Source organism: Hippocampus comes, unplaced genomic scaffold, assembly GCF_001891065.2.
Source record: "Hippocampus comes isolate QL1 unplaced genomic scaffold, H_comes_QL1_v1.1 scaffold249, whole genome shotgun sequence".
In the NCBI taxonomy this organism is placed as follows: Eukaryota; Metazoa; Chordata; class Actinopteri; order Syngnathiformes; family Syngnathidae; genus Hippocampus; species Hippocampus comes.
In genome coordinates, this window is record NW_017805035.1 from 1,578,415 (window position 1) to 1,593,959 (window position 15,545).

Sequence of the window (15,545 nt, forward strand, 5' to 3'; positions counted from 1 at the left end):
GTCTGTTCTTTGTCTGTACTACTGGATTATACTGCCTCTCGGCGGCCAAGGTGGGCACAGCAGAAAGGCAGCAAAATGAATTGGATGCAGTGTGCATGATGCACTGTCTCACATCATTATTGTTGATTGTTGTTACGCAATATCTTATTCGGACCAACATTATACGTAGCTGTTTTTCCTTATCAGAAAACAAGCACGAACCATTCATTTCAATCGGAAAGATGATTTGCTATATGAGTGTTTGGAGGGACGGGTGTGCTCACCAAAGCAATGGCAAAGGTGACGTCGGATGGTGGGATTTGTAAACTTTTTTTTTTTCCTAATGCAATATTCCCGCAGTTGACCCTCACAGCGGCAGGTCGCACAGAGTGTAACTTCAGACTGGGTCACTGCCTTGTGTTGTAAATTATTTGATTGTAACTTTATTTTGTGAATTTATTTGTATCAGCATTGTGTTTGGGAAAATGTTATAAACGTGTTGTTATTTATGTTGTAGTGGTCATGTATGACATTTATTGATTTAAGTTTCCTGTTTGGAAAGGGTGGGAATTGATGGCAGTAAAACAAGGCACCAATTTCAGTTCTTTTCCCTGTCATGGTCTCGTCCTGGCTGACTTATTCATTACTTTTTTGTTTTTTTTCTGTCTTCTATTCGCGTGTGCAATGTCGGGCCCCTGTGAACTCAAAACCCATGAGGAATACAGCCCAGCCACCCCACTGCACCGAACAAATTTGATTAGTATTTCAAAGCACCGTTGTCGTTTTTTGAAAAAGATGAAGTACTGTATTCATTTTAATTATTCGATGAAGGGTTGTAGACTCAACAAGAGTGTTGAAAAACGGATGTGACTGCATTCGGAATCCTTCATCATTCCCGACTGCCAAATTTCCACACATTTAGTCCCAGAAATTACCACTGACATGCTTCGTCCAATAATCCATAAACACGAAGTGCGTGAGAGTGTATTTGTGTCCGTGTGTGTGTGTGTGTGTGTGTGTGTGTGCGTGTGTGTGTGTGTGTGTGTGTGTGTGTGTGTGTGTGTGTGTGTGTGTGTGTGTGTGTGTGTGTGTGTGTCTGTCTGTCTGTGTCTGTGTGCCACTTTAGGCGAGACCTTAGGTGACTCCCGGTGAGCGTTGTGTGCTCATCACCATGGCGATGGTCTGAAGGTCACAATGATCGAATAAAATGCAACTTTGTGCCTCATAAAGCCGCACTGCTGATCATGTGACCTTTTGTCTCCACTTCTATGTTTTATCGGTTGTGGTTCACAACAGGGGCGATTGTCGGATCAGTGATTTAGGGGTGCTGAGAAAGACACAGTAAATGTCACCATTTTGTACATTCCAGCGCAACAGCTAGCCTCTCTCATTTTGATTCAAAGATGGGAGAGAGGTTCGAGGAGAAGGATTGGGTGGAACAAATCTTTTTTTTTAGGCAAGATGGTGTTGTATTTTTATTCGTAAATATTGCATTTTCAGATAAGTACTGTTTCAGTACGGTTACACACTAATTAAGGGTGCGAAGATTTAAGTTAGCACCAAACATTGGTCCTATTTTTCTCAGGGCATTTTTACTTTGAGTTTGTATTTAACTAAAAAAAAAAAAAAGATGGTGTTCAACTTTGTTCTGCCGCAGGAGGAGTGGGCGTGTCATCTGACCTCCGTCCTCTCTCGTTTGATATTAAAAAAAAAGGAAAGGAGCGACTAACCGACTCCAAGAAGCAGAAGAGCAGGAATTAAGGTCCGTTTTTTCCTCTCTCTGTCCTAACTTTACAAACGCGGTGTCCTTGTCTGATCATCAACTCAAGTGTGCGTGTGTGTGATTGGCGGCCGGGGATGGGAGGGTCGCTGGGAAACGTCTGTTTAAACTGTATACCACTGCAAGGTAAAATGGGGAATTTTGAAATCATTTGCATTGTGAAACTTGGTGGCAATGGAAGCGATTTTGATGGGAAGCTACCACGTAAATGTAATTTTGTCATTCATGCAAAATTAAGACGAATGCTCGCCACATGTGACGACATTACAGGACCTCCTTTGCGCTCTCTCTCTCTCTCTCTCTCTCTCTCTCTAGAATGCTCGCCACATGTGACGACATTACGGGACCTCCTTTGCGCTCGCTCTCTCGCTCTCTCTCTCTCTCTCTCTCTCTCTCACTTTCTCTCCATTTTTAATTTGTATTTTTCTTCGTACTTCACGCGTTTGAATGTCACTCACAGCTAAAATTTAGTCTTGCGATATCCAAGGTACCACTGTCAAACAGTTCACGACATGCATCTGCTCCATTTAGTCCACACAAAAGGCTCAAGTGTGATTTTCACAAGCAGAATACATTAATTTCAATATAGTCAATGCTTTATGATAACATATTTCTTGGGAATGTTAGCAAGTTTGAAATGTGTTGAATTGTCTTGAAGATGACGACAATGTCCAAAGAAAAGTGCCGTTTCAGATGTTTTTCGTCACCCAATTGGCAATTTATCATCACATGCTCCTTCGCTCTAATTTTTCTTTTAATTTATTGCCTGTGTACAGCGAAGTGACCAATCCAACGACTGTAGATGTCGCGAAGAAGCGCCTGTTTGCTTGTGCCCGCGTGCATGTATGCTGTACGCATGCGCCGTCAAACACAAAAAGCCGCGTAGGCGAGCGCGGTCACGTGACTAGAGTGCAGAACGAGTGTTGAAAGCGACCGGAAGCTACCCAGTGAATGAGCGGCTCCTGTACCCACTGCCTACCCAGGTTCGACCACCAGCCTGACGACCACCCAGACGACGATGACGACGATGATGAAGACGACGCGGTGCGCGCGCCTCCTCGCGGCGGTCGGGACCACGCCGCTCAAACGCGCTTTCAGCCTGGACTCGAGCGCACCGCTGGTGCGCTCGCGGGGCTACGTGCACGGTCGCTGGGTGGGCGCCCCTCAGGACTTCCCGGTTTTGGACCCGGCCACCGGCACCGAGATCGCGCGAGTAGCCGACTGCGGTCCGGAAGAGGCCAAGCGTGCCGTGAACGCTGCCTACGAAGCTTTCCGACTGTGGAAGGACGTCACGGCCAAGGTGAGAAGATGGCAAGGAAGCGGGACTTCCCGAGAAGAAATTAGATCGGGGTTCTCAAAGTGTGCAAGAAGGACCATATTGGTACTCAAGTTTTAGTGGAACAACTATCTCGCTCCACAATATTAAAAACTCTACCGTGTTCCGAATGAGGACAAGCACTACATAAAATGTTGCTGTCACTGTCATTGAGTTGTGCTTGTTGGCTGCAGGAGCGCAGCACCCTGCTGAGGAAGTGGGCCAACCTGATGACGGAGCACAAAGACCATCTGGCCACCATCATCACCTTTGAAAGCGTCAGTCCCACCCGGTCCTCTTTCTGATTTAGCATCAACTAGTATTAGCATGATATATGTGTGGCATTATTGCAGTCCTTCTCAAGTAGTGGTGCGGACCCACACTTGGAGGTGTGTGACATGGTGTAATTGCACATCCTCTACAGTAGGTAGCAGTGGTACTCATTTATTGTTTTTATTTCAGGCAAATTGATGCACTTTTAATCTTTTGCGTCACAGACTAAAAATAATAAAGTTATTGTTTCTTGAAATTTGATCTATAGTTTTTTTTTCTTTAATGTTAACAAGGATACAATGTTATGCTATGGTGTACTTCTCACCATTTTATAGACAAATGTTAACACTAATAGTCGTGGAACCGAGTTTAAGGGGGCAAAATGTTTTGTTCTTCCTGGAGGGTCGGGGGGAAAAGAAAATTGAAAAGCACTGCATTAGCGCCATTTTGATATGACAATAGCATGATGCTAACATGACATGTTAGTGTCACATCAGCGTGTCGTTAGTGTGATGTAAGCATGACATTAGAGTGACATTAGCGGGACTAAAGTGTAAAGTGTGACATTACTGTGTTAGCATGTTTTTAACATGATATACGTATGACGTTAGTTTGGTGTAAGCATGATGTCAGAGTGAAACTAGCGTACTGTCAGTATGACAATAGCATAACGTTATCATCATATAAGACTGTTGTTAGCATGATAAAATTATGATGTTAGCATCACGTTAGCATAATATTAGCATGTCAGTGATGTTTGTGTGACATTAGCTTGTGGTTGGCATGACGTTTGGGTGATGTAAGGGCGAGCGTTTGCTTGTTCAGGGCAAACCCATGAAAGAGGCCCTGAGCGAAATTGCCTACTCGGCATCCTTCCTGGAGTGGTTTTCGGAGGAAGCGCGTCGGGTGTACGGCGACGTGGTGCCGTCACCCTTCAAGGATCGCAAGATCCTCCTACTCAAGCAGCCGGTGGGCGTGGTTTCCATCATCACGCCGGTGAGTGATTGGCCAGTGGGATAGCTTGGCTACTTTCGGCTAGTTGTGACGTTCACTTTGTGTCGTGTCTTAGTGGAACTTCCCGAGCGCCATGATCACAAGGAAGGTCGGCGCCGCACTGGCCACGGGTTGTACCGTCGTGGTCAAGCCAGCCGAGGACACGCCCCTTTCTGCGCTCGCCCTGGCCGAGGTCACAAGCGCATGACAAAGCACTCCTCGTTACACACACACACACACACACACACACACACACACACACACACACACACACGCGCGCACACACACACACACACACACACACTAGTCCTAATCCAGTCTTAGTTCAGTCTAGAAACAGTCTAGTTCGAGATAAAATTACTTTTTGTACAGGTTTAGACTAGTTCTTGTCCAAATGTGCCTCCACAAAACCCAAATCGTTGGCATACGTTGTGTCTTCTTCGGGTTTGTGTTTGGTCTCATGTTGTTGTCGTATTGCTGCGTCTCGTTAGCTGTCGTCCCAGGCGGGCCTCCCGGCGGGCGTGTTCAACGTGGTCCCGTGCTCCAGGGAGCAGACGCCATCGGTGGGGCGCGTCTTGTGTACCGACCCGCTGGTGGCCAAGATCTCCTTCACGGGCTCCACCGCCACCGGCAAGGTAAGACCAGAACAGACCCAGGCGCCGTGCCTCTGTCTGTTCTCCTTGTGCTCATGCTAACGAGCGCTGCTTTGTCAGGTTTTGCTGAAAATGGCCGCCGACACAGTCAAGAGGGCCTCTATGGAGCTGGGCGGTCACGCCCCCTTCATTGTCTTTGACAGTGCGGATGTGGACAAGGCAGTGCAAGGAGTCATGGCCTCTAAGTTCAGGAACTCGGGACAGGTGAGGAGCGCAAGCTTCACAGACTGTGGGAAAAATAGGGGACCAAAAAAAAAAAAAAAAAGTGAACTGCCAGTGGATGTGATTATTTGTTAGTCAAGTCCATTTTATTGTTAGTGTTGTATTGTTGTGTTAGTTCAAACAGCAGAATGGTCAGTTTAATGCGATGATGCGCTGAAGGTAGACACCTTCAGGAAAATAGCTAACCTCAGGACCTGACCCGGTCGGTCGATGCAGAATCTCCCGAGCGACGCCTCCGGGGAAGTGGTCCGCCGAAGATCTTGTCCTAGTCAGTCGGTGCAGAATCCATCCAGCAAGAGCCTCGGACAAGGTTATTGCCACAGAGGAGGGGGTGGGTGGGAGAAGCAGCAGTAAAATAGGCCAAAATCCAGGCAAGGCAAGGGCCAACGAACAGGATTTAACTAAGCACAAGAAAAAAATGGCGGGGAGGTCTTTCCAGGTGACCCTAGCCCGAATAGAGGGTTCTCTAAAAACTGAAGCCTTGTTTTTTTTGCTCTCGGAGTCACCAAACATGGCTGCTGTTGTTTTGTGCTCAGACGTGCGTGTGCTCCAACCGTTTCCTGGTGCAGAGCTCCATCTATGACAGGTTCATGGCCAAACTGGGCGCCGCCATGGACCGAGAGCTGAAGATAGGACACGGCAGCGAGCCGGACACCACGCAGGGGCCGCTCATCAACAACAGGGCAGCGGACAAGGTCAGAGTTAGGTTACGCTGTTACATGCAAAGGGCCTCCCGTGGACCGGCAGCTGAGGGTGGGACGTGGGCGTTCGACACTGACCCCGGCTGTTCGTCTTATTTATTTCCTACCTCCGCGTGGCCGTCAGGTGGTCCATCAGATGGAGGATGCCCTCTCTCGCGGGGCCCGGCTCTTGCGGGGCGGTCAACGTCTTCACGGCTCTTTTGTGGCCCCCACGCTGCTGGCGGACGTCAGCGCCGACATGTTGTGCATGCAAGAGGAAACCTTTGGGCCGCTTGTGCCTGTCGTCAGGTGAGCTAATACACCTCACCACCAGCATCCACCAGTTTTTATACACATATATATATATATATACAGACAGAGAGAGCAAGAGAGAGAGAGAGAGAGAGAGAGAGAGAGAGAGAGAGAGAGAGAGAGAGCGCTAGCTAGCTAACTAGAAGAGCCGTTAGTGTCTTCCGTGTGTTCATCAGTACAGTAGCGTATTTCCCTAAACTGAATCAGAATCATGATGATGACAATGACTAATCCGGAATTGTATCGTTTTCGTGCGCAGGTTTGACACAGAGCAGGAAGCGCTCGCCATCGCCAATGCCTCCCGAGTGGGTCTAGCAGGTGAGCACCCAAACCTGCCCCAGACTGGTATTTGCGTACATCTCATCCACTGCCAGGCCATTTTGAGTCGAGACGTGTTACTGTTCTTTTCAGTTCAATTGTATTCTTGTCTCGTCCAGTTCTTCAACCCGAGTTGAGTACCGTATTTTCCGGACTAAAAGGTGCACCTAAAAGCCTTCCATTTTCTCAAAAGCTCACAGCCCGCCTTAAAATCCGATGCGCCTTGTGTATGGTCATTATGGTAATATGTCGACCCCAAAATGGCTCCTCGCTAGAGACATGCTGACAACGCAGAGTTCAAACTTAGGGCGATCGGTTACGCAGTTGAAGACGGAAAATAGAGCAACGGCAAGAGAGTTCAACGTTAATGAGTCAATGCGATAACTTGATGTTGGTTCAATGAACTGTGTCGCTGCTTTAAATAAGTTTTACTGACATTGTTGGCTTTTCCTTGAGCGTATCTCCATCTAGTGGATGCATTGTAGATTGCGTCTTACAAAAAATTACAAAATAGGCCATTCATTGAAGGTGCGCCTCATAATCCAGTGCGCCTTTTAGTGTGGAAAATATGGTACTCAGTATTATTTAAATGCTAGTCTTAAGCCGTCCGATCGAGTCCAGTCGTGGTTATTTTTGTGATTTACAACAGTCCTAATAATCAGTTTCAGCCTAATTACCCTCAAATTCCACCACTTGCTCAGGTCTAGTTCAGTCTCGTCGAGTCCACTTCACTTCTTGTCCAGTCTTTCACTGGCTTTAGGCCAGTCCTAGTTCAGTCTAGTTTTGAGTCCAGTCTAGTCTCAAAGTTGCGGTTCAGTCCTTGTCCACCCGATAGTTGGTAGTCCAGCCTTGTGTTCGGATAATTCTATCCCAGTTCTTTTTAAGCTCTAACATTGCGTAGTCAAGTTCCAGTCCTCTCAGTCCTAATCTTTTTATTTTCCTAGATCAGTGCTGGTCCAGTTCTAAACAAGCTCTTGTCTGAATGTAGTTCATATCTAGTGTTAATTCGACAGCGCTCATTTTTTTTTGTGTCTTGTTTCAGTTCAGTTCTAGTTGAGTGTCTTCCACCACTTGGTCAGTATGTAATATTTTTGTGTGTTCTGGCTGGTTCACCGCCTTAGGTTACTTCTACTCGTCGGATGTGTCTCAGATCTGGCGAGTTGCTGAGGCTTTGGAGGTCGGTCTGGTGGGGGTCAACGAGGGTCTGCTATCCACCCCGGAAGCCTCATTTGGGGGGGTCAAGGAGTCCGGTCTGGGTCGCGAGGGCTCAAAGTACGGCGTGGACGAGTACCTGGACGTCAAGTACGTCTGCTTGGGCGGCCTGTCTCTAACCGGCTAAAGGGGATTGTCAAACGGCAAACCCAAAAATGTGCCATAAATGATCTGCTGTGATTGGGCGAGGGGAGGCTAAAGCTAATTATAGCGCGTGATCTTTGTTCATCCTGCCATTTTGTCCTGTAGCATGAAAGTTAGCGTAGCATCATCTCAAATTACGCCCGGGGAGCCAATTTGTGTCGCGCGTTAATTTATTAATCCAATATTGCCAACCCGTGACTAGATGATGTGACGCTTCTGCCATCCAATCGGGAGATACTATTTTCCCTTTGTAGTCACTCACTGAAATGATGAAAAAAAAAAGAAGAAAAAAAGCACAATGTGAGGTGAAAACAAATGAGATTGACATGTCATGAAGATTTGCATCACGCTTATATGAACGTATATGCTGTTTGACAATGTTCTCATTCATGTCAGCAGGATGATGAGCACATGATATCATCCTTTCCGTCTATTGATCCTAAATGTGAAATAGTTTGTCGTTGTCCTTTGGAAAATAACTTTGTTTCTATTCTAATAAGATGAATAAAACATTTCATACAATCAGCACGTCACTGCCTCTGTGTCCGTCCTTCAAAATAAAACAGTTGTGGCATCGCTGTCAAAATAAAAGGCGGCCATCACTCACGAGGCGTCATCGTCACGGGTGGGCGTTCCACCCGAAACGGCGGCGTCTGCCCCGTGCATCTGCCTGTCGCAGTCCCATTCCGACTCGGATGTGGCAAGCGACGAGCGGCCGTTCGTGGCGCAATGCGCCGTGCCTGCGCAATGCAAAGGCCGCCATTGGTCAACACAAACCAACCCCGTTGGCGGACGGGCTAACGTGCTTACCAAATTTGGGCTGGAGCTCCATCCTCTCATCCTCATCCTCAGCCGCGTTGGGCAGGATTGCGTATCGGCTCCTCTTCCTCACTTTGACTCGCCTCCTGCGCGCACGCACACGCATTGACACGTATTTTACAGTGAAGTCGGTTTTCTGCATGAAAGCCGTTGTGTCAAAACCCTGGCCAACAGGAGACGAGTAGTTGGTGTCAAGGCAGTACGTTGACCTGAAAAATCTTAGCACGGTGGGGGAAGAGCTAAGTTTTACGTCACATGGATGTTTTTGCTCCCACGTGGCTCTTAAGCCCATGAACCGTTCAAGTCCAGACTCAGCTCTACCCCTGCCACTCAAAGACAAGCTCCACTCTTCTGAGCAGCAAAACTAAAACAGGAGTGAGAGAAGCCATCTACCGTATTGGCCCTAATATAAGACGGCCCTGATTATAAGACGACCCCCTCTTTTTCAAGACTCAAGTTTGAAAAAAGACTTTTTGAACACCAAATTAATTTTTATACAGAAAATAATTACAGTGCATCTGAAACAAATGATTATAACAATATATTTGAGAGAAAAAGCATGTTATTTTGCCTCATTCAAATGTAAAGAGCAATCACATTCGTAAATGAATAGCTTCTGGTTTTTGAAATATAAATTACATCATAACTTCTCCTCAGCTGCCGATCTTCGACCCACTTTTCTCCAGATTGGCGCTACGTTTCTCCATTTTCTGTTATTTCTTCTATTGTTTTCTTCTCTTTTCCTTCTTACCGCTATTTTTTATTTTTCTTCTTCGTGCTACCGCTATTTTTATTTTTATTCTTTGTGACAAGCATTCGCTTTGGCCTGGGGACTCAAATTCAGAATTCGCGTCAATGTTATCTGGCGCCATCTAGTGACGTGAATGGGTATAACGTCGAGACCCCCAATATAAGACGACCCCGTTGGGACACGCTCAACTGGGACACGAGCACCAGCAGCTACTTGCCATCTTGCTGGTCGGCGCCGGGTTCTAGGTATCAGCATGTGCGTTAGTCACGTTCCACACACGCACACGGTGTCACGCGCATGCACGACGGGGCGCCGCCCACCTGCTCGGACCTCCACGGTGGCCGCGGCGGTGCCGGAGCGTCCACGGTGGTCCGTCACCCGCAAGTGGAACACGTACGTCCCCTCCACTAGGTTGCACAGCAACAGCTCGGCAGCACCCGCAGACCCAAGCAAGACGTCACCGCTCACACACCGGTCACACAAAGAATGGAAAACACACACACAAAATGCACTTTAAAAAAAACCAAACACCAACACACAAAACATGTACACACACTAAAAACACAGACACATGCACAAAAAAAAAGCATAAAGACATACACAAAAGATAGAACGCACAACAAAACACAAAAAACATACATGCACAAAAAAATAAATAAAATTACATACACAAAAACACATTTGACGCCATACTAACCTTAACGTTACAAAAGAGCATGCTAACTATCATAATTCGCGTATTGGTTTGCGTGTTGGTCAACATGTCGGTTGGCATGCGTTTAGGGTCCCGAAACATGTCAACTGACACCAGCCGCCGGACTCTGCTGGTCCCTTTGCCAGCGGAATCGTACGCGTTGGCGGTCTCGTTGGCTGCTTAGCCCACTGACAGATCCTCGGAGGACGACGGCATTGTCGGGAAGGACGAGTGTGTGCGTCCCGCCGGCGTGGACCACCAAGGGAGAATCTGTTACTGTGGGAGTTGGGGAGGGGGGGCACATGCCTGGCATTTTAACATGCATCGGCCACCACGCTGTACAATCAGTGGGATCAGTTGCAACGCATCCGTGGGAAAGATCAAAGTAACATTTGTCAAAGGAAATCCAAGGTTTTTTTCGTGAAATGTTTTCGAAAAGAGATGTTCCTGAAATGAAAAACACATGAAAAAACAAAGGAAAGACATGATCGTTTTTGACAAGAGTATGGTACAATTTTAATGGTCCGGCCCACTTGCCATCTGCCGAGGCCGTATGCGGCCCACATTGTCAAATGAGTTTGCCCCCCCCCCCGCTCTGCTCTAAACAGTGGCGGCTTTCGAACGGGATGCGCCATGACTCCTCGCTCCAACGTGTCGGACGGAAAAGAAACCAAATGAAGCGGACCGCTGCCGAGCATGATTCTTCATCTAAACAAAAGTCCTGACATGAAAGCATTTTTCAGACGTGGATGTTTGAAGCTAGTTGGGCATATGCGCTTTACACACACACACACACACACGCACTATTGGGAGCACAGTCGACAACCCATCTGAAATCCTGAAGAGTATCAATGTGGCAATGGTACCCACGCTAGTGTGTTCTACTCTTCTATGACTATGCGCTCTGGTCCCCGCGTTCCCAAAAAGAGGCTGTGTCAGTGAAGTTGCTTGAAGGCAAGTCCAAGAAGTTGGGCCCAGTCCCCATCATTGAGTCCAACGAGCGCCAATAAACGTCCGCGGAAGAGAAAAGCGGTTCGCGTCGGGTTGACCTTTGCGCGACTTGTTGAAGTCAACCGAAAGAGCGCCTTTGTTTGGCGCCACGCATCAGGGTGCGTTTGTCCCTTTACGATGACAACGACTCGGTACTCCATGATGACGTTTTTGTCAAAGACCGCGGGAAGAAGCAAAGGCAAAGCGCCGCATCACAAGGACTCACGACTCTATGATGACGTTTGGCCGAAGACTGCAGGAAGACGCCAAGCCATAGGCAGTCATATCGCAAGTCGACGGTGGCAGAGAGCAGAAGCGACGCACGGTTCTTTTCCTGACTCCAGAAGCGGCGGGATGACCAGCAAAGTTTGGTTGGGCCTCCTGCTGTGCTCCCTGATGGTCCGGCTCAGCGTGCCAGGTGAGTCAACATCGCCAACAGTCATGATTAGCTTTGACACTGCAACAAAAAAGCGTCCACTCGTTGCTGCCGTGACCCGCGACACGATGACGAGTGAAAAATCGGGGGCCGATTGGGCACGAGCACCAAAAGAACAAAATTGTCGACCAGCGGGGGCAGTTTGGTGTCACGGGTCTCTGCCGTTCTTCGGCGCGATTCACCTTTCGACATCAATTGTTGACCTCGCGACTGCTGCCGTCGGCCCGCCCTGCAAAGTGTCAAGTCAAGCCAAGAGTTCAGTTATTCCCGTTTTTCACGGCCCTCTGGATAGGGATCGTCAGTCAGCAGGGAAGGATTACTCGCCCTGTAGCTTTTTGATCATTAATTGAAGCCCTTTGTAACAGACGCAGCGGCCCAAGATGCCGCAACCCCGGAGAATGCAAAACCAGGTAAGAACCTCTCGTACGCATCAATGCAACCAAAATAAATCAATCGATCTTCAGGCATCACAATTTAAATGGATATCATTGATATCAATCCATGTCATGCCTTCGTCTTCACGACAATTGAACTCATTTTATCAACCATGACTTGACAGCGACGTATTACGATCGTCTTCAGAATTCGTAGTCCGGAAGAAACCATCCAACAGAAACGTACCGAGGGGAAGCGAACAAAAGGACTACATGTCCCAGCGGTCAAACCCGGAAGCGGGGCGCCGGCACGAAAATGACTCATTTCACCGTTCCGTGCAAGAAAGAACACAGTCAGCGAGCACGATTGAATCGGAAAGATTCACTCGACAGATCTGACCTCGAAAAGCGTTCAGAAACGTCGCTCGCCATTGGGCCGGCGTTGGCAACCAAGTGAGCGATTTTCCAAACGGAAGAAACCGCGTCGCCAACGTCATTATTAGCTTTGACTTTGGAACACAAAAGCGTCCCACTCGTTGCTGGCGTTCACCCCGACACGTCAGCATGTTGGCATGATGAGTGAAAAAGTAAAGACACCGCTATAATCGCAAGACTGTTTCCCCCACGCACACTGCCGCAATTCATCTTTACACCTCAATTGTTGACCTCGCGACTGCTGCCGTCGGCCCGCCCCCTCAAAGTGTCACGTCAAGCCGAGTGTGCGCAATCTTTGTCGTCTTTGCTTGCGCAGCTCTCAAATGCTACCAGTGCGCCGACAAAGCGGCTTGTAAGACTTGCCTGAGCGGCATTTCAACATGCACCCAACAGACTTGTACCGAAGGCCAAAAATGTTACAAGAAAAGCGGTAAGTTTGGCCACGACGCCGCTGTCTCGCGATGTGCGCGTGCGCTCCGTCATGCCCTTGTGTTTGTGGTGACTTGCAGAGGGCGCCGATGTGACCGAGATGAGCTGTAAAGAATGTGCCGAGAGCGACGGATGCTGCGACACCGCTTTGTGTAACGGGCCCACTTCGGCCGCGGTGCCCAACCGGCTTGGGGGCGGCAGCATGGCGCTCCAGGTGGCGCTCGCCGCCGCCGCCATTTTGTTGCCGCTCTGGGTGTGAGGGGCCACTTGTCTGCTTGGCCATGGGCGGATGCTAACCTGGCCACCGCGCGCGCCATTCTCACGGCCGCCAGTCCTACCTGAATAAAGTGCAAAACAAATTGCCCGTGTCCCATCTCTGCCTTGCCTGCAACCGAGTGACGGCCCCAACAAGGTGGAACCTCCGCTAGATGGCGTGGCAAACCGGCTCTCAAAGCGACCTCAGAGTTCCAAGATCAGATGTGTCGAAAAACAGAAGGAAGACCGCACAGCGCGCGCGCGCGCGCGCACACACAGCCATGAGGAAAAGTGTACATTTTGCCATTTGGGACCTCAAAAATTGCTCAGGGTTCCTTCAGACATCCGCAACCATGGAAGAAAAGAAAACTCGTGTCCTCGTCAAAGCGGAGATTTGAGGGGGACTGGACTTCCTCGTGCGAATGCAGCAACGGGACGAGTTGCATCAAAAGGTGTTCTCCGCTGAAAGTCGAGGGGGAGCTAAAATGGCGCCGCGTCAAGACCATCCCAGGGCCGATTTGGGATCGCTCACACCGATCGACACGAAAACAGACCGGATACAAAATGGCACGCGTTGATTGAACGGGTTCCTTGAAATTGCAAAGGGCAACCGAAAAGGCTAAATATTACCCAACTGAAGATGTAAATGTTGCGATTTTGTTGTGGCACCGGGCGGGTACATAAATGAATGTGTGAGTGGGTTTGTCAGTTCGGGTTTTAAACAAGGCTGAAGGTGAAAAGTGAGTGTTTGAAGGCTGGTTTATGCTTTCAAATGAGGGTTTTAATAATCGCAAGGGGTTCATCAAGCGAGGGTTCCGGTTTGATACGAATGCTCGTGCTTTCAAGGCATGGGTTTTTTTTTTCCATGAGGGTTTTGAGAATTGGTTGAGGGGGTTGAGGTTATGGTTGCCTTTCCAAAGAACATATTGGACAACAAAATGGGGGCGAGACGTGACCTCGTTTCGCAAAGCACAAGTCATTTAAAACCGGACAGAAACACTCCTTTTTTGGGGGGGATAAGTGGCACTTTTTCAGAAGTGATAAAGTTGCAGTATCTCAAGGCAACCTCAATGAATGCAGGAAGGAGTCTGATGAACAAGAAAAAGCGCCTAAGAGGAGGATCGAGGTCCCGTTCGTACGAATCAGGTCTCCTTGATCTCATCCCGCTTGGTGTCTACATTTTGCCGCAGATAATTTTTTTTCTTCGGATAGAGCTCTCGATGAAGGACGTTGTTCAAATGGACGGTTTGCTGACAATCCATCCAGATGAGAAAATGTTTGGACACGCGGCGAGGTTATGAAGTCGTTGTTTGTCAAGGCCTATCCGCTTGCAAACGTGATCAGGCGGGATGTCATCCATATACGTGCGTCAGAAATCTGTCCGGCGCCGCATTACGTTATGCTTCATTCTTTGATAACATTCACGTTTATGTTGAGAGCGTCTTTCGGCTCAAAGACATTGACATAGATGAGTATTGTAAGTTATAATTTGCCTCCTACTGGACTATTGTTAAACTGCATGTGATGACGTTGCCTTCCCTGCGCATGCGCAGTTTAGTAACCAAGAAGAGTGCGCAGGTTCGTGGTGTCTGGTGTCCTCGCTCAAGATCGTTCCTTATAAGTTCAGTAATCAGCGGAGTTCGTGACCGAAAAGTACGTTTCCTTTATCTCTTCATTACATCTATGTTTAATGGCATCCTTTACGTTAGTTCGTGCGTTTGTATCGCCCTTCGGAGTTAATATAGGAACAGAAGTCTGCTTCGGCCGCCATTCTACACTATCCCTACCGGCCACTAGAGGGCTTCATAGACCATATAAACGAGCCAGTCCAATTCAGTGTTTCAGTCTATTTGGCCAACCAAACCGTTGGCAGCGTTCCTTCCCTTTATTGTATTTCCTTGAAAGAATTTGTACAGCATTTCTATATCTTAATTATCCTGAGTGTCTATGTTGTATCATATCTTGTTGAATGCTGTACACTCCGTAATTTATGTCATCTGACATTCCAGACTACACTTCTATAGACCTTCTGCCCTCGCCCTTTACCCCGGCCTACACCCCACCACCTATTAAACGCCTTACGTCAAGATCCCTGCCTGTTTCCTCCCCAACAGTTTTGATTGGCTGAAGGATTTTCGTTGCGGAAGGAGGAGTTGTGCCGATTCAAAGGATTCCATCTCTTTTGCCGTTCGTGTGCTTGTGCATGAGCGCGTGTCAGTCATGACCCCCCCCCCCCCCCCCCCCCCCCGCCCTTTACCCCGGCCTACACCCCACCACCTATTAAACGCCTTACCTCAAGATCCCTGCCTGTTTCCTCCCCAACAGTTTTGATTGGCTGAAGGATTTTCGTTGCGGAAGGAGGAGTTGTGCCGATTCAAAGGATTCCATCTCTTTTGCCGTTCGTGTGCTTGTGCATGAGCGCGTGTCAGTCATGACCCCCCCCCCCCCCCCACCACCACCCTTTTCTCCCCACCCCACCCC

At 48.4% G+C, this 15,545-nt stretch overlaps 3 protein-coding genes across 4 annotated transcripts; 2 read left to right on the plus strand and 1 right to left on the minus strand.

Annotated features, from left to right (window-relative positions):
• Positions 1 to 1,638: 1,638 nt before the first annotated feature.
• On the plus strand, positions 1,639 to 8,409 carry aldh5a1 (aldehyde dehydrogenase 5 family, member A1 (succinate-semialdehyde dehydrogenase)). 2 transcript variants are annotated; one of them, XM_019863660.1, is made up of 11 exons: positions 1,639 to 1,741; positions 2,743 to 3,059; positions 3,269 to 3,352; positions 4,173 to 4,343; positions 4,417 to 4,533; positions 4,832 to 4,975; positions 5,054 to 5,197; positions 5,752 to 5,910; positions 6,041 to 6,204; positions 6,467 to 6,525; positions 7,647 to 8,409. In XM_019863660.1, exons 2-11 carry the CDS (start codon positions 2,778 to 2,780, stop codon positions 7,862 to 7,864), a joined length of 1,542 nt encoding a protein of 513 aa, XP_019719219.1. In that variant the 5' UTR covers positions 1,639 to 1,741; positions 2,743 to 2,777; the 3' UTR covers positions 7,865 to 8,409. The 2 variants fall into 2 exon arrangements, with proteins under 2 accessions (XP_019719219.1, XP_019719218.1); XM_019863659.1 differs by lacking the exon at positions 1,639 to 1,741 and adding an exon at positions 1,761 to 1,885.
• LOC109512169 (dyslexia-associated protein KIAA0319-like) lies at positions 8,232 to 8,891 on the minus strand. Its single transcript, XM_019863705.1, has 2 exons — positions 8,692 to 8,891; positions 8,232 to 8,621 (listed from the first exon to the last, which is right to left on the minus strand). Exons 1-2 carry the CDS (start codon positions 8,840 to 8,842, stop codon positions 8,485 to 8,487), a joined length of 288 nt encoding a protein of 95 aa, XP_019719264.1. The 5' UTR covers positions 8,843 to 8,891; the 3' UTR covers positions 8,232 to 8,484.
• Positions 8,892 to 10,743: 1,852 nt separating this feature from the next.
• Positions 10,744 to 13,168, plus strand: LOC109512164 (uncharacterized). The gene is made up of 4 exons (XM_019863700.1): positions 10,744 to 11,553; positions 11,937 to 11,981; positions 12,697 to 12,810; positions 12,890 to 13,168. The coding sequence occupies exons 1-4, from the start codon at positions 11,274 to 11,276 to the stop codon at positions 13,066 to 13,068; spliced, it is 618 nt and encodes a 205-aa protein (XP_019719259.1). The 5' UTR covers positions 10,744 to 11,273; the 3' UTR covers positions 13,069 to 13,168.
• Positions 13,169 to 15,545: the final 2,377 nt, after the last annotated feature.